Source organism: Lagenorhynchus albirostris, chromosome 19 (genome assembly GCF_949774975.1).
Source record: "Lagenorhynchus albirostris chromosome 19, mLagAlb1.1, whole genome shotgun sequence".
Lineage (NCBI taxonomy): Eukaryota > Metazoa > Chordata > Mammalia > Artiodactyla > Delphinidae > Lagenorhynchus > Lagenorhynchus albirostris.
The window spans coordinates 11,065,134-11,077,557 of NC_083113.1; the positions used below are offsets into that span (position 1 = coordinate 11,065,134).

The window sequence follows — 12,424 nt, forward strand, 5'->3', positions numbered from 1 at the left end:
CGGGCGGGATCAGCCAATGGAGTCGTGACGAAGGTGGAACAGCACCTCGGGGACGTCCTGCGGATCCTGCCTCTACTGAATATTCATGAGGGAGGCGGGCAGACGCCGCTTCAAGCCGCGACCGGCGCCATGAAGTGAGAGGGGGTCCTGGGTTCACGGCTCGCGAGCGGGCGTGGGGGTCTGGAAGACGCGGGGGCCAGTGGGCAGGCCTCGGGTCCCGGCGGGGCGAGGGGAGGCTGAAGGGGAGGGGTAGGGATAGCCGCGGGGACCCGCGGGGCGGGAACGGGGATGGTCAGAGACGAGATGCAGAAGGGACCCGGAGATTTCTGGAGAACTGGGGGATATCGGGGGGGGGGGCAGCGGGCCGGTAACCCCTCTCGGTTCGACGGCAGGGGAGTGTGGAGTCAGGAGAGGGGCTGAGGGGACGGGGGACTGACCCGGCAGCCCCCGCCGCCAGGCTCAACGTGGACGGGCTGCTGGTCTACTTCCCATACGACTACATCTACCCGGAGCAGTTCTCCTACATGCTGGAGCTCAAACGCACGCTGGATGCCAAGGTGGGTGGGCCGGCCCCCCTGCTGCCCATCTGCCGGCGGGGGCTGCCGCACGTGCGTCTAAGACTGAGATTGCAGGACGTCTGGAGTTTAGAAATCTGAGGTCCTTGGGAAGCCAGCGCTGCCAAACTTTCTGTTATCTCAAATAATAATAGTTAATAATAGAAGCAGCTGACACTTGTCAAACGTTCAGCTGCTCAGTGGCTGGCTTAGGAAGATAGAGACTTTGGAATCGACTACCCACAGCTGTGTGTCCTTGGATAAATCACTTACTCTCCCAGTTCCACAGTTTTCACCTTTGTAAAATGGGCATAGTAGTAGTACCTACCTCAGCTGAATATGAGGGCTATAGGGGTTAATTCACTAAGTAAGGCGCAGGTTCTCAACTGGGGACCATTTTGACCCCCAGAGGACATTCGGCAATGTCTGGAGACATTCCTCATTGTCGGTACTAGTGGAGTGGTGGTGCTACTGGCATCTAGTAGGTAGAGGCCACAGATGCTGCTAAACATTGTACAGTGCACAGGACAGCCCCCTCACGATCAAATATTACCCGGCCGCAAAATGTCAGGAGAGTCGAGGTTGAGAAACCCTGACGTAAGACACTTAGTAATAGTTCCAGGCACAGAGTAAGTGCTGTGGAGGTGCTTGCCAAATTAAAACAAAAAAGGTTCCCTACATATCAGACACTGTCCTAAGTATTTAACCCCCAGTTTCTCACTCATCCTCATAGCCATGCTATGAAGAAGAGATTAGGCCCATTTTTAGAGATGCGGATCCTGAGGCCCCAGAGAGGTTGAGCGGTCTTGCCTAAGACCACTCAACAAAAGTGGCAGAAGTGGGGTTCAAATCCACTGCCCCTAGGGCCCAAACTTTTAACTGCTCTGTTGTCCTGTTATTCCAATGGTGGCATTTCGCGGCGGGAGTGGTTTCCCAGAGTCTGTGTCCCTGAAGTTCTGAGAGCCTGTGTCTTGTTCCTCCTGCCCGAATCATGCAGGGTCATGGAGTCCTGGAGATGCCCTCAGGCACTGGGAAGACAGTGTCCCTGTTGGCCCTGATCATGGCGTACCAGCGGGTAAGTGACCCACTGGGCCCGTGGAGGGGGCGGAGGGAGGAGGCTGGACAGGGGCCGAGGCTGAACCCATTGTCGTCGGCAGGCATATCCACTGGAGGTGACTAAACTCATCTACTGTTCGAGGACTGTGCCTGAGATTGAGAAGGTGAGCCTGGGACCAATCCCAGTGCCCCTCACTGTTCCCTAACCCAGCGGTCCCCCTGGCGGTTGCCATCATAGCTTTGGGGGCCTGTGGGAAGCTGGGGAAGGGGCTGGGGCTTTCAATGAGGCCAAGTCCCCCCTTCCTTATCAACTGGAACAGGTGATTGAAGAACTTCGAAAGTTACTCAACTTCTATGAGAAACAGGAGGGCGAGAAGCTGTCGTTTTTGGGGCTGGCTCTGAGCTCCCGAAAGAACCTGTGTATTCATCCTGAGGTGAGTGCCCATTCCTCCCCTCGCCCTAAGCCTCAGGATAGAGGAAACTCTGCCATCCAACCAGGAGTCCTAGATCCCCACCCAGACCAGACATCTCAGGGAGATGTGCAGGTGCCATGCACAGAATTCTCTTCTCACTCATCAAATGCCGACTCATCAGTCTTGGCCCAGGCACACCTCCGCTGGGGAGCCTTCCCACTTTCCCCAGCCTGAGAGAAGTTAAAAAGGCAGCTCCTTGGGGCTTCCCTGGTGGCGCAGTGGTTGGGAGTCCGCCTGCCAATGCAGGGGACATGGGTGCGTGCCCCGGTCCGGGAGGATCCCACATGCTGCGGAGCGGCTGGGCCCATGAGCCATGGCCGCTGAGCCTGCGCGTCCGGAGCCTGTGCTCCATGGTGGGGGAGGCCACAACAGTGAGAGGCCCACGTACTGCAAAAAAAAAAAAAAAAAGGGCAGCTCCTGGAGGCTGGCAGGTCTGGTTTCCTGATTCTGAAATGTACTAGCCATATACTCTTGCATAGGTGGTTTCTGCTCTCGGGACCTCAGTCCTCTTTTCTGTAAAATGGGGATAATTAATCACCTGCTTCATACAGTTGTTGATAAGATTGGGCAGGGGGGTGGGGTTGGGCGAAATGGGTGAAGGGGTCAAAAAGTACAGACTTCTAGTTATAAGATAAATAAGTCACATAACGTACAGTTGACCCTTTGTATCTGTGGATGCAGAACCTGCGGATAGGGAGGGCCAACTGTGCTACGCCACTTTATATAAGGGACTCGAGCATCTGTTAATTTTGTTATCCATGGGGTGGACCTGGAACCAATTCCCCCTTGGATATTGAGGGACAGCTGTACAGCATGGTGACTGTAAGTCATATACTGTATTGTATATTTGAAAGTTTCTAAAAGAGTAGATCTTAAAAGTTCTTATCACAAGAAAAAAGATTGTAACTGTGTATGGTGATGGATGTTAACTAGACTTACGGTGGTGGTCGTTTCCCTACATATACAAGTATCGAATCATGTTGTATACCTGAAACTGATCTGTAATGTTATATATCAATTATATTTCAATAATAAAAAAAAGATTGGGCAAGATAATGCATGTATAGCCCTTCACATGTATGAAGAGCTAAAAGAATTTTAGGAATTATGGGGAATTCCCTGGCGGTCCAGTGGTTAGGATTCTGTGCGTCCACTGAAGGGGACACGGGTTCGATTCCTGGTCAGGGAACTAAGATCCTACAAGCCACACGGCACAGCCAAAAAAAAAAAAGAATATTAGAAATTATAGTGATATTAATAAATATTAATATGTGATACATAGAAAAATAGTTGTTATCGTTAAGTTACAAAACCATTGGGGTCACTGAGCTCCAGGCATGGTTTTAAGTGCTTTAGTGTGGTAATTCTTTAGTGCGGTATAATATATTCCAAGAATGTATTTTTTATTTATATATATATATTTTTTGTTGTTACATTATTTATTTATTTGATTGTGGCAGGTCTTGGTTGTGGCATGTGGGTTCCTTACTTGTGGCTCACCAGCTCTTTAGATATGGCACAAGGGCTCCCCAGTTGTGGCTCACGGGCTCCTTAGTTGTGGCATGTGAACTGTCAGCTGAGGTGTGCATGTGGGATCCAGTTCCCTGACCTGGGATCGAACCCGGGCCCCCTGCATTGGGAGTGTGGAGTCTTAGCCACTGTGCCACCAGGGAAGTCTCAGAATATATATTATGTAATGTTATTTGTAAGAATGTATGAGAAATAATACAGATAGTGGATGATGACTAAAGAGCAGTGGCACCCCAGCACTGTGTTGAAACCCATGGATCGGAATCTTTCCCGTTCTTGGTGATGCTGTAGTGCAAAAATATCCCTGGCTCTTTCTTTTTGGACAGCCGACTTCGTGCCATCCTGCTGTTGCTACGTGGAATTAAGGAACATAACTATTCAGCCTTTGTTATCCAATAGCAAGGAGGATTGGGTGATATGAAAGCTTCCACAGACTCTGGAGCAGAATTTCAAGATGCTTTCTTTTAAACAAAAGTTTAAATTATGACTTTAAGTTTAGAGGCATAAATGAAGAGGAACCATGTAGCAAATGGATGTATGCGTGTGCCCAGAACACGCTCAGGTGGTGGTTCTGTCCCCCTTAGGAAAGTGAGAAGTTGAGAATTAATTAACTGGATTAGATTTTCTGGAAATGTGGTAAGTGTATAAGTAGTATTCTGCTGTATGTCAGGATGGTATCTTAGTTGTCTCCAGAGATATAGAGTGACCTGGATAATGCTAAAGATTGCGACAGATAACTCCATCTTGGTTTTGTCCCTCCACATGCCTTCTGCCTTGGAAGGATTTAAAAGCATAGCTGTAGTTTTCATTTGGATTGAATTTAGTTCTTCAAAATAGATTTGCCATTGGGTCTCTGCTTCAATCCTAGATAAAGTTTTCATAGTTTTAAAATACTTTTCTGTGGGAGCATACATGACACTTAACATTGTGTACCTTGTACAATGTTTTGTTTTGTTTTTTCTTCTGTACGCGGGCCTCTCACTGTTGTGGCCTCTCCCGTTGCGGAGCACAGGCTCCGGACGCGCAGGCTCAGCGGCCATGGCTCAGGGGCCCAGCCGCTCCGTGGCATGTGGGATCTTCCCAGACCGGGGCACGAACCCGTGTCCCCTTCATCGGCAGGCGGACTCTCAACCACTGTGCCACCAGGGAAGCCCATTTTTCTTATTTATTTTTGGCTGAGTTGGGTGTTTGTTGCTGGGCGCAGGCTTTCTGTAGTTGCGGTGAGCGGGGGCTACTCTTTGTTGCAGTGCGCACGCTTCTCATTGCCGTGGCTTCTCTTGTTGTGGAGCACAGGCTCTAGATGTGTGAGCTTCAGTAGTTGTGGCTCGTGGGCTCTAGAGCGCAGCCTCAGTAGTTGTGGCACACGGGCCTAGTTGCTCCGCAGCATGTGGGATCTTCCCGGACCAGGGCTTGAACCTGTGTCCCCTGCATTGACAGGCGGATTCTTAACCACTCCGCCACCAGGGAAAGCCCAATGTATTTGTTTTTTTGTTTTTTTTTTTTTGCCATACGCGGGCCTCTCACTGTTGTGGCCTCTCCCATTGTGGAGCACAGGCTCCGGACGCACAGGCCCAGCGGCCATGACTCACGGGCCCAGCCGCTCCACGGCACGCGGGATCTTCCCGGACTGGGGCACGAACCTGCGTCCCCTGCATTGGCAGGTGGACTCTCAACAACTGCGCCACCAGGGAAGCCCCAAATGTATTTGTTTTTTTATGTGATTTTTTTTGGGTATTTATTGTTTATTTGTTTGTTTATTTTTGGCTGCGCCGGGTCTTAGTTGCAGCATGTGGAATCTTCGTTGCAGCATGTGGGGTCTTTAGTCGCGGCATGCCAACTTCTTAGTTGAGGCATGTGAACTCTTAGTTGTAGCATGAGAACTTACTAGTTGCGGCGTGCGGAATCTTAGTTGCGGCATGTGGGCTTCTTAGTTGAGGTATGTGGACTCTTAGTTGGGGCTTGCCGGCTCCTTAGTTGTGGCATGCAAACTCTTAGTGTGGCATGCGGGATCTAGTTCCCTGACCCGGATTAGAACCCCGGGCTCCCTGCATTGGGAGCAGGGAGTCTTACCCACTGGACACCAGGGAAGTCCCATACGACGTATTTATATTACCTAATTAAAAAAAGATAAAATGTAAAGGCATTTAAGAAAAAGAAAGAAGTAGTATAAGCCTTGGCAACTAGGGACTTCCTTGGTGGTCCAGTGGTTGAGACTTTGCCTTTGGTCGGGGAGCTAAGATCCCACATGCCTGGCAGACAAAAGACCAAAAAACATAAAAGAGAAGCAATATTGTAACAAATTCAGTAAAGACTTTAAAACAAAAAGCCTTGGCAACTGATGGAAAGGGAGAGGGAGGGGTCACAGCCTCAGAGCCTTCCCTCTGGTGAGGGAAAGGTTCTGTTCTGAGGACAGGGAGCCCTGGGCTGTGACGGTGCCACCAGTGGAGCCTCAGGGCTCGGAGCAGGGCAGAGGTAAGGCAGGTTCTCAAACTGCGATCAGAGCCTCCTCTGATTCTTGGACCTTGCCAAAGTTCTGGCTGTTTTAGCATTTTAAAAGATAAAGCAGAAAAATAAATAAATAAATAAAGGTAAAGCAGGACTTCCCTGGCGGTCCAGTGGTTAAGCCTCCGTGCTTCCAACGCAGGGGGTGCAGGTCGATCCCTAGTTGGAGAATTAAGATCCCACATGCCGTGTGGCACGGCCAACAAAATAAAGATAAAGCAGTTATCCTTCATCTACATGCTAAAGAATCTTCAAGCCTTAATAGTTTGAAAAATTGAGATGTAATTGGCATTATGTAGAGGTTAACATTTTGAAAAGAATGAGAGCCTAACAGCTGTACCAGTCTTGCATCCCTGCAGTAAGTTCTCGGTGTCTTAACTGTTTAATAACAAAGCAGATTGAGGTTCGAGTTTTCCACAAATGCCCAAGTCTCACCCCGGTTGGAATAGGGTGGCCTCCTATCCCGCCTATCCGTTAGGCGTTGAGCCCCGGATTCAAGGAGTGGTTGGGCCTCTCAGCCTTTCTCGGTGCTAAGATGCTCCCTGGCCCCTCAGGTGACGCCCCTGCGCTTTGGGAAGGACGTCGACGGAAAATGCCACAGCCTCACGGCCTCCTACATAAGGGCACAGTACCAGCGGGACCCCAGCCTGCCCCACTGCCGCTTCTACGAGGTGCCTGCGGGGCAGCGGTGAGAGACAGAGGGTGGGACCGCTAGCAACGGCCAACCTCCCTGAACCCCAGGTACCCTTTCACCCATAGGAATTTGATGTCCATGGGCGCCAGGTGCCCCTCCCTGCTGGCATCTACAACCTGGACGACCTGAAGGCCATGGGGCGGCGCCAGGGCTGGTGCCCATACTTCCTTGCCCGATACTCAGTGAGGAGGCCCGCAGGGGTCGGGCAGAGGGGCGTGTGTGAGGGTTACAGGCTGCCTGCCCATCTGTCTATCTGCCTGGATCTCCCTATTGGTCTGTGCCTGTATCTGTTTGTCAGTGTATCCGTTTGCGTATATGTATTTGTGCCTTGCCTGTGTCTGTCTTGCCTCGTCTCTGCGTGCCTGTCTGTGTCTGTCTGGCCATCTGCCTGTGTCTCTTGCCTCGCCTCGCCTCTGTGGGCCTGTGGGGCAGTGGTGTGGCATCGTGGTGTGGACGGCGGTGGCAGGGCCCCAGGGCTGGGTGCTGGCAGACGGCCCGGGCTGACCCTGCCCGCCTCGGCCCCCAGATCCTGCACGCCAACGTGGTGGTCTACAGCTACCACTACCTCCTGGACCCCAAGATTGCCGACCTGGTGTCCAAGGAGCTGGCCCGCAAGGCCGTCGTCGTCTTCGACGAGGCCCACAACATTGGTGAGGGAGGGGGCCAGGGCAGGGAGGCGATGCCAGCCCCTCAGGCTGCCGCTGCGTCCACCTGCCTGAGCCTGGCGCGCTGCCCGCTCTCCTCCAGACAATGTCTGCATCGACTCCATGAGTGTCAACCTCACCCGCCGGACCCTGGATCGGTGCCAGGGCAACCTGGAGACCCTGCAGAAGACGGTGCTCAGGTGGGGATGCTGCAGCCGGTAGGCCCTGGCGCCTGACCTGCCCCCCAAGTGTCCCCAGCTCTGCCCACACCTGGTCTCCCCGCAGAATCAAGGAGACGGACGAGCAGCGTCTGCGGGACGAGTACCGGCGCCTGGTGGAGGGGCTGCGGGAGGCCAGCACCGCCCGGGAGACCGACGCCCACCTGGCCAACCCCGTGCTGCCCGACGAGGTGCTGAAGGGTGAGCCGCGGCCTGCCCCCGCGCCCTCCGCACCCCTGCCGCTTGGACCCCCAGCGGCGCCTGGCTGAGCCCCTCTCCCCGCAGAGGCGGTGCCGGGCTCCATCCGCACGGCCGAGCACTTCCTGGGCTTCCTGCGGCGGCTGCTGGAGTACATCAAGTGGCGGCTGCGCGTGCAGCACGTGGCGCAGGAGAGCCCGCCCGCCTTCCTGAGCGGCCTGGCCCAGCGCGTGTGCATCCAGCGCAAGCCCCTCAGGTGCGGCCTCCGCGGCGGGGGGTGGGGGGCGTCGAGGCCGGCCCTGGCGCTCGCTGAGCCTCGTCCTCCCAGCCTGTGGCCTGGGGTCCCCGTGTCACCAGTATCAGGAGTAAGGGAAGGGTGGGGGGGCGCATGTGTGACAGTCGTGGGGCAGAGCGGGCAGGTCCGCGAGCTGGTCCTGGGGCCCTGGTGGGGCAGGCGGCACATGGCTCGATCAGAGAATTTACCTGAGGAGAGTTTGATGGAGGGGCTGTGTACAGGGGGCGGGCAGGGTGGAGGGGCTGACAGGTGGCGAGGCCCCTGGGCCCTTGCTGGAGGTCAGAGGTGTTCCTGCCTCAGGCCCCAGGGGAAGGGGAGGGAGCGGCCCTGGGGAGGGGCTCCTGATGAGGCTCAGCAGAGTGGGAGCCGGGAGAAAATGGGGCCCTCCCCCCAGACCCCTGTCTCCTCCCATCAGTGCCTCTCATCGTCCCCCCCGCGACCCCGGCCCCCAGCCTGTGGGCCGGAGCAGCCCCTCAGTGCGATCTGGGGGGCAGGGTCAGTCTCCCCGTCACAGGGCAGGCAGCGAATGGACCTGGGAGTGGGGATGGAGTTTCCTGTGCTTTTCCTTTGCTGTTTTGCATAAGTCATTGGTCTTCTCTGAACCTTAGTTTCCTCCTTTGCGGAGGAGTGGGGGCTACTCTTCGTTGCGGTGCACGGGCTTCTCATTACACTGGCTTCTCTCTTTTTTTTTCTTCTTAATTCATTTATTTATTTTATCTTATTTATTTTTGGCTGCATTGGGTCTTCATTGCTGCACCTGGGCTTTCTCTAGTTGTGGTGAGCGGAGGCTACTCTTTGTTGCGGTGTGTGGGCTTCTCATCGCGGTGGCTTCTCTTGTTGCGGAGCATGGGCTTTGGGCCCACGGGCTTCAGTAGTTGTGGCACGCGGGCTCAGTAGTTGTGGCTTGCGGGCTGTAGAGCACAGGCTCAGTAGTTGTGGCGCACAGGCTTAGTTGCTCCACAGCATGTGGGATCTTCCTGGACCAGGGGTCAAACCTGTGTCCCCTGCGTTGGCAGGTGGATTCTTAACCACTGCGCCACCAGGGAAGCCCTACACTGGCTTCTCTGTTGCGGTGCTCGGACTTCAGTGGTTGCGGCATGCGGGCTCAGTAGTTGTGGCTCGCGGGCTTAGTTGCTCCGCAGCACGTGGGATCTTCCTTGCCCAGGGCTCGAACCCGTGTCCCCTACGTTGGCAGGCGGATTCTTAACCACTGCACCACCAGGGAAGTCCCTCCTGTGGTGGTTAAATGACAGGGCAGCGATGCCAGGAACCTACCCGGTCTAGAGTGCTGATGATGAGCTAAGTACTTTATGGTCCACATCCCATGGAATCTGAGTATAGTGTCCTCCTTCCCTCGCGGTCCAGTGCAGTGGTTAAGATGCTGCCCTTCCACTGCAGGGGGCACAGGTTTGATCCCTGGTTGGGGAACTAAGATCCCACATGCCACGCGGCCAAAAAAAAAAAAAAGAAAAACAAATACTGTCAATACAGTGTCCTTGCCTCATGCTGCAGATGAGGCCGCTGTGTCCCGCAGAGGAGAAGCCATTGTCCAGGGCCACACAGCATTGCATATGGCAGTTGTGACTTGAAGCCCGGCCTGTAGGGCTCCAGAGCTCCTGGCTGCTCTGCCTCTGAGGGGGTGGGGAGCCCTCGGTGTGGCTTCAACTTTCTCTCACAGCTGAGAGACTTTTGAGGACAGAGGGAATCTTAGTTAGCCACATGATACGTGTTCTGAGTGCCTGCTCTGTGATGGGGACGCAGTGATGACTGAGACAGCCCTGGCCCTGCCCTCCTGGGGCTCACAGTTCAGTTGGGGAGACAGACCCGTGCCAGATAGGGCCAACCCAGGGCTGGGGTGGGGGAGTCCTGGGGGCTGAGGGAACACAGAGGGGGCACCTGATCGAGCTTGGGGGAAGAGAAGACAGACTTGAAGAAAGGAGGTTCAGGAGGCCGGTTTTAAACTTGACCGTCTGCCTGGCTCCAAAGCCAGGTTCTCCTGCCCCACCGCCTGTCCCCGAGGGGTGAGAGCCTCCAGCTGGGTGGCCTTGCGTGTACGGCTCTGTGAGGGTGTGTGAGATTGTCCTCTGTGAGCATGTGGGACTCTGACGCTGTGAGTGTCACCGAGGGTGGTGGGTGTGACTGAGACATTGCGAGAGGTTCTGGGCATGAGTATATGACGGTGTGGCCATGCGGGATTCACGCTGTGACTGTGGGATGCTGGGTCACCCCTTCTGACCGAGTACCTGCATGTGAGAGTGTGATCTCATGTGACATGACTGCGACTCTGTGGGCCGTGTGACTGTTGCTCCGTGTGTGCCCTCGTGTGGCTGTGGCCCCGTGGGACATGCACTTGTACAAGGTGGGGACACAGAGGTGACTGACACAGACCCAGGCCCTGCCCTCACGGAACTGCCAGGCGGCGGGGGAGGCGGTGCGTGACCACGTCCTCTGAGGGCGAGGAGGGGACTCTGGGGCCCGCTGCCTTCCCTCAGCCCATCCCGCCACCCCGCCAGGTTCTGCGCCGAGCGCCTCCGCTCCCTCCTGCACACCTTGGAGATCGCGGATCTCGCCGACTTCTCCCCTCTCACCCTCCTGGCTAACTTCGCCACGCTCGTCAGCACCTATGCCAAGGGTGAGCTCACCTCTCCTGCCTCTGCCGCCCCTGGCCCGGAATCGGGACCTAGCAGAGCCTGGAGGGTTGCCCCTGGGGCTCGGACTGGCGGGACCTCGCAGGGTTGGGCTCGGGAGTTTGGGCTGTATTTTGAGGGCAGCGGGGAGCCACGAAGAGCTCTCGAGTGAGCAGGCCTCGCGCTCCGATTTGCGTGTTCAAAGGTTCCCTCTGGCTGCAGAGTGGAGAAGGATGGGGGTGGCAGAGGCGTGAGGTGAGGCCGGAGAAGTTCTGTGGGGGGGTCTGCTCACTCACACCGGGGGGTGGGGTAAGGGTTGGTCATGCTGCTCCCAGTGGCCCTGGGGAGCCATGGCAGGTTCTGAGCAAGGGAGAGGCAGGGTCAGATTTGTGCTTTAGAATGTTTCTTCTAGCAGAGGCTGGGCCAGTGCGGGAGGAGAGAAAAGGAGGGGCTGGAGAGAGATGTGGGAGCTGAAGCGGCCGGGACCTGGTGCCTGGCCGTGTGGGGCCTGGGGCAGAGGAGTCGAGGAGGATGCTCAGATTTCCAGGGGAGAGGGGAGCGTTCCCTCCGCTTCCTCAGCTTTAAGCTGGCCAAGGGCTCAGTCTGATCCCCGGGGATTACTCCTCTATCTAGGAAACTAGGTCAGGCCTGCCTGATGTCCTGCGGCCTGGTGTGGCCTTGGCAGGAGGATAGTGAGTCCGTCTCCCCCACCCCAGGGCCGATCGGCAGCAAGTCTCACCGGAAGCTTCCTTCTGCGCCCATCCCTCCGTCCACCCCGTCTTGCCTCTCGGTCTGTCTTTCTCCTCTGTTCCCCACTTCGCCGTCTCCCAGCACCTGACATTCTTTATTTGGAACGTCCTTCCCCACGTTCCTCAGCCCCCAGCTGTCTCCCCCTCATCCTTCAGTTCTCGGCTCGGGAGAAATGCCGCCGCCTCCTCCAGAAAGCCCCTTCTGACTCCCAGGCTGGGCCAGGCCCTCCTCTAGGCTCCCTGTCCCAGCCTTGCCCACTCAAGAGTGGTCACTCTGTGGGGACAGGTCTGTGTCCCCATCACTGGACTGTGAGTCCTGAGAGGGCAGGACCAGGGCTGTCTCAGTCACTGCTGCATCCTCAGCACAGGGCTAGGCACAGAGGACTTGATTTTTTTTTAAATTTTTACTAAGTGAAATAGAATACGTGGATTCATTCATTCATTTATTGGTTCAACAAATGGGCCAGGCCCAGCACTGGGGAAGTGGCAGGAACCAAGAAAGACCTCATTCCTGACCTCCCAGAACTTATGTGCTAGCTGGGAAGACAGGGAGCCGAGATGCAGACACAGGTAAGGAAGATGATTCCATAAAGTGATAGTTTTCGTGAGAAACAAACATGTCGCCGTGTTGGAGAACACCTACGTGGCTGGCGTGGCTTTTCTGAGGAGCTGACGTTTGAGCTGAGTTCCGAATGACCAAATGGAGCCAGCTGCCTTGGGAAGCTTGCCAGGCAGTGGGGCAAGTGCAAAGGCCCCGGGGTGGAATGAGCCTGGTGGTTTTGAAAGTGAGTCAGGACAAGGAGGAAATGGGGTCATCGCGGCAGGATCCCACAGACAATTCTGGACCCTGGGAGGAGTGTGGGGGCTTCTGAGAAGGGGCAAGT

The 12,424-nt window shown here is 55.4% G+C and overlaps 1 protein-coding gene and 1 non-coding gene across 4 annotated transcripts in view; both read left to right on the forward strand.

Annotated features, from left to right (window-relative positions):
• Positions 1 to 12,424, forward strand: part of ERCC2 (ERCC excision repair 2, TFIIH core complex helicase subunit) — a 20,014-nt gene continuing 7,590 nt past the window's right edge. Inside the window, exons 1-12 of one of the 3 annotated variants that reach the window (XR_009537275.1) lie at positions 1 to 134; positions 458 to 557; positions 1,552 to 1,629; positions 1,712 to 1,774; positions 1,931 to 2,044; positions 6,670 to 6,786; positions 6,875 to 6,991; positions 7,336 to 7,459; positions 7,557 to 7,653; positions 7,739 to 7,872; positions 7,957 to 8,125; positions 10,678 to 10,796. Coding sequence is in view for 2 of the 3 variants with exons in the window: in XM_060132179.1 (XP_059988162.1) it covers positions 130 to 134; positions 458 to 557; positions 1,552 to 1,629; positions 1,712 to 1,774; positions 1,931 to 2,044; positions 6,670 to 6,786; positions 6,875 to 6,991; positions 7,336 to 7,459; positions 7,557 to 7,653; positions 7,739 to 7,872; positions 7,957 to 8,125; positions 10,678 to 10,796 (1,237 nt within the window). In the remaining variant the exon portion in view is untranslated. Of the gene's footprint in view, positions 135 to 392; positions 558 to 1,551; positions 1,630 to 1,711; positions 1,775 to 1,930; positions 2,045 to 6,669; positions 6,787 to 6,874; positions 6,992 to 7,335; positions 7,460 to 7,556; positions 7,654 to 7,738; positions 7,873 to 7,956; positions 8,126 to 10,677; positions 10,797 to 12,424 lie in introns of all 3 variants that reach the window. The other 2 variants (XM_060132179.1, XM_060132180.1) reach the window with 2 other exon arrangements.
• On the forward strand, positions 3,849 to 3,987 carry LOC132510518 (small nucleolar RNA SNORA46). Its single transcript, XR_009537325.1, has one exon. It is a non-coding gene; the product is annotated as a small nucleolar RNA SNORA46 (small nucleolar RNA).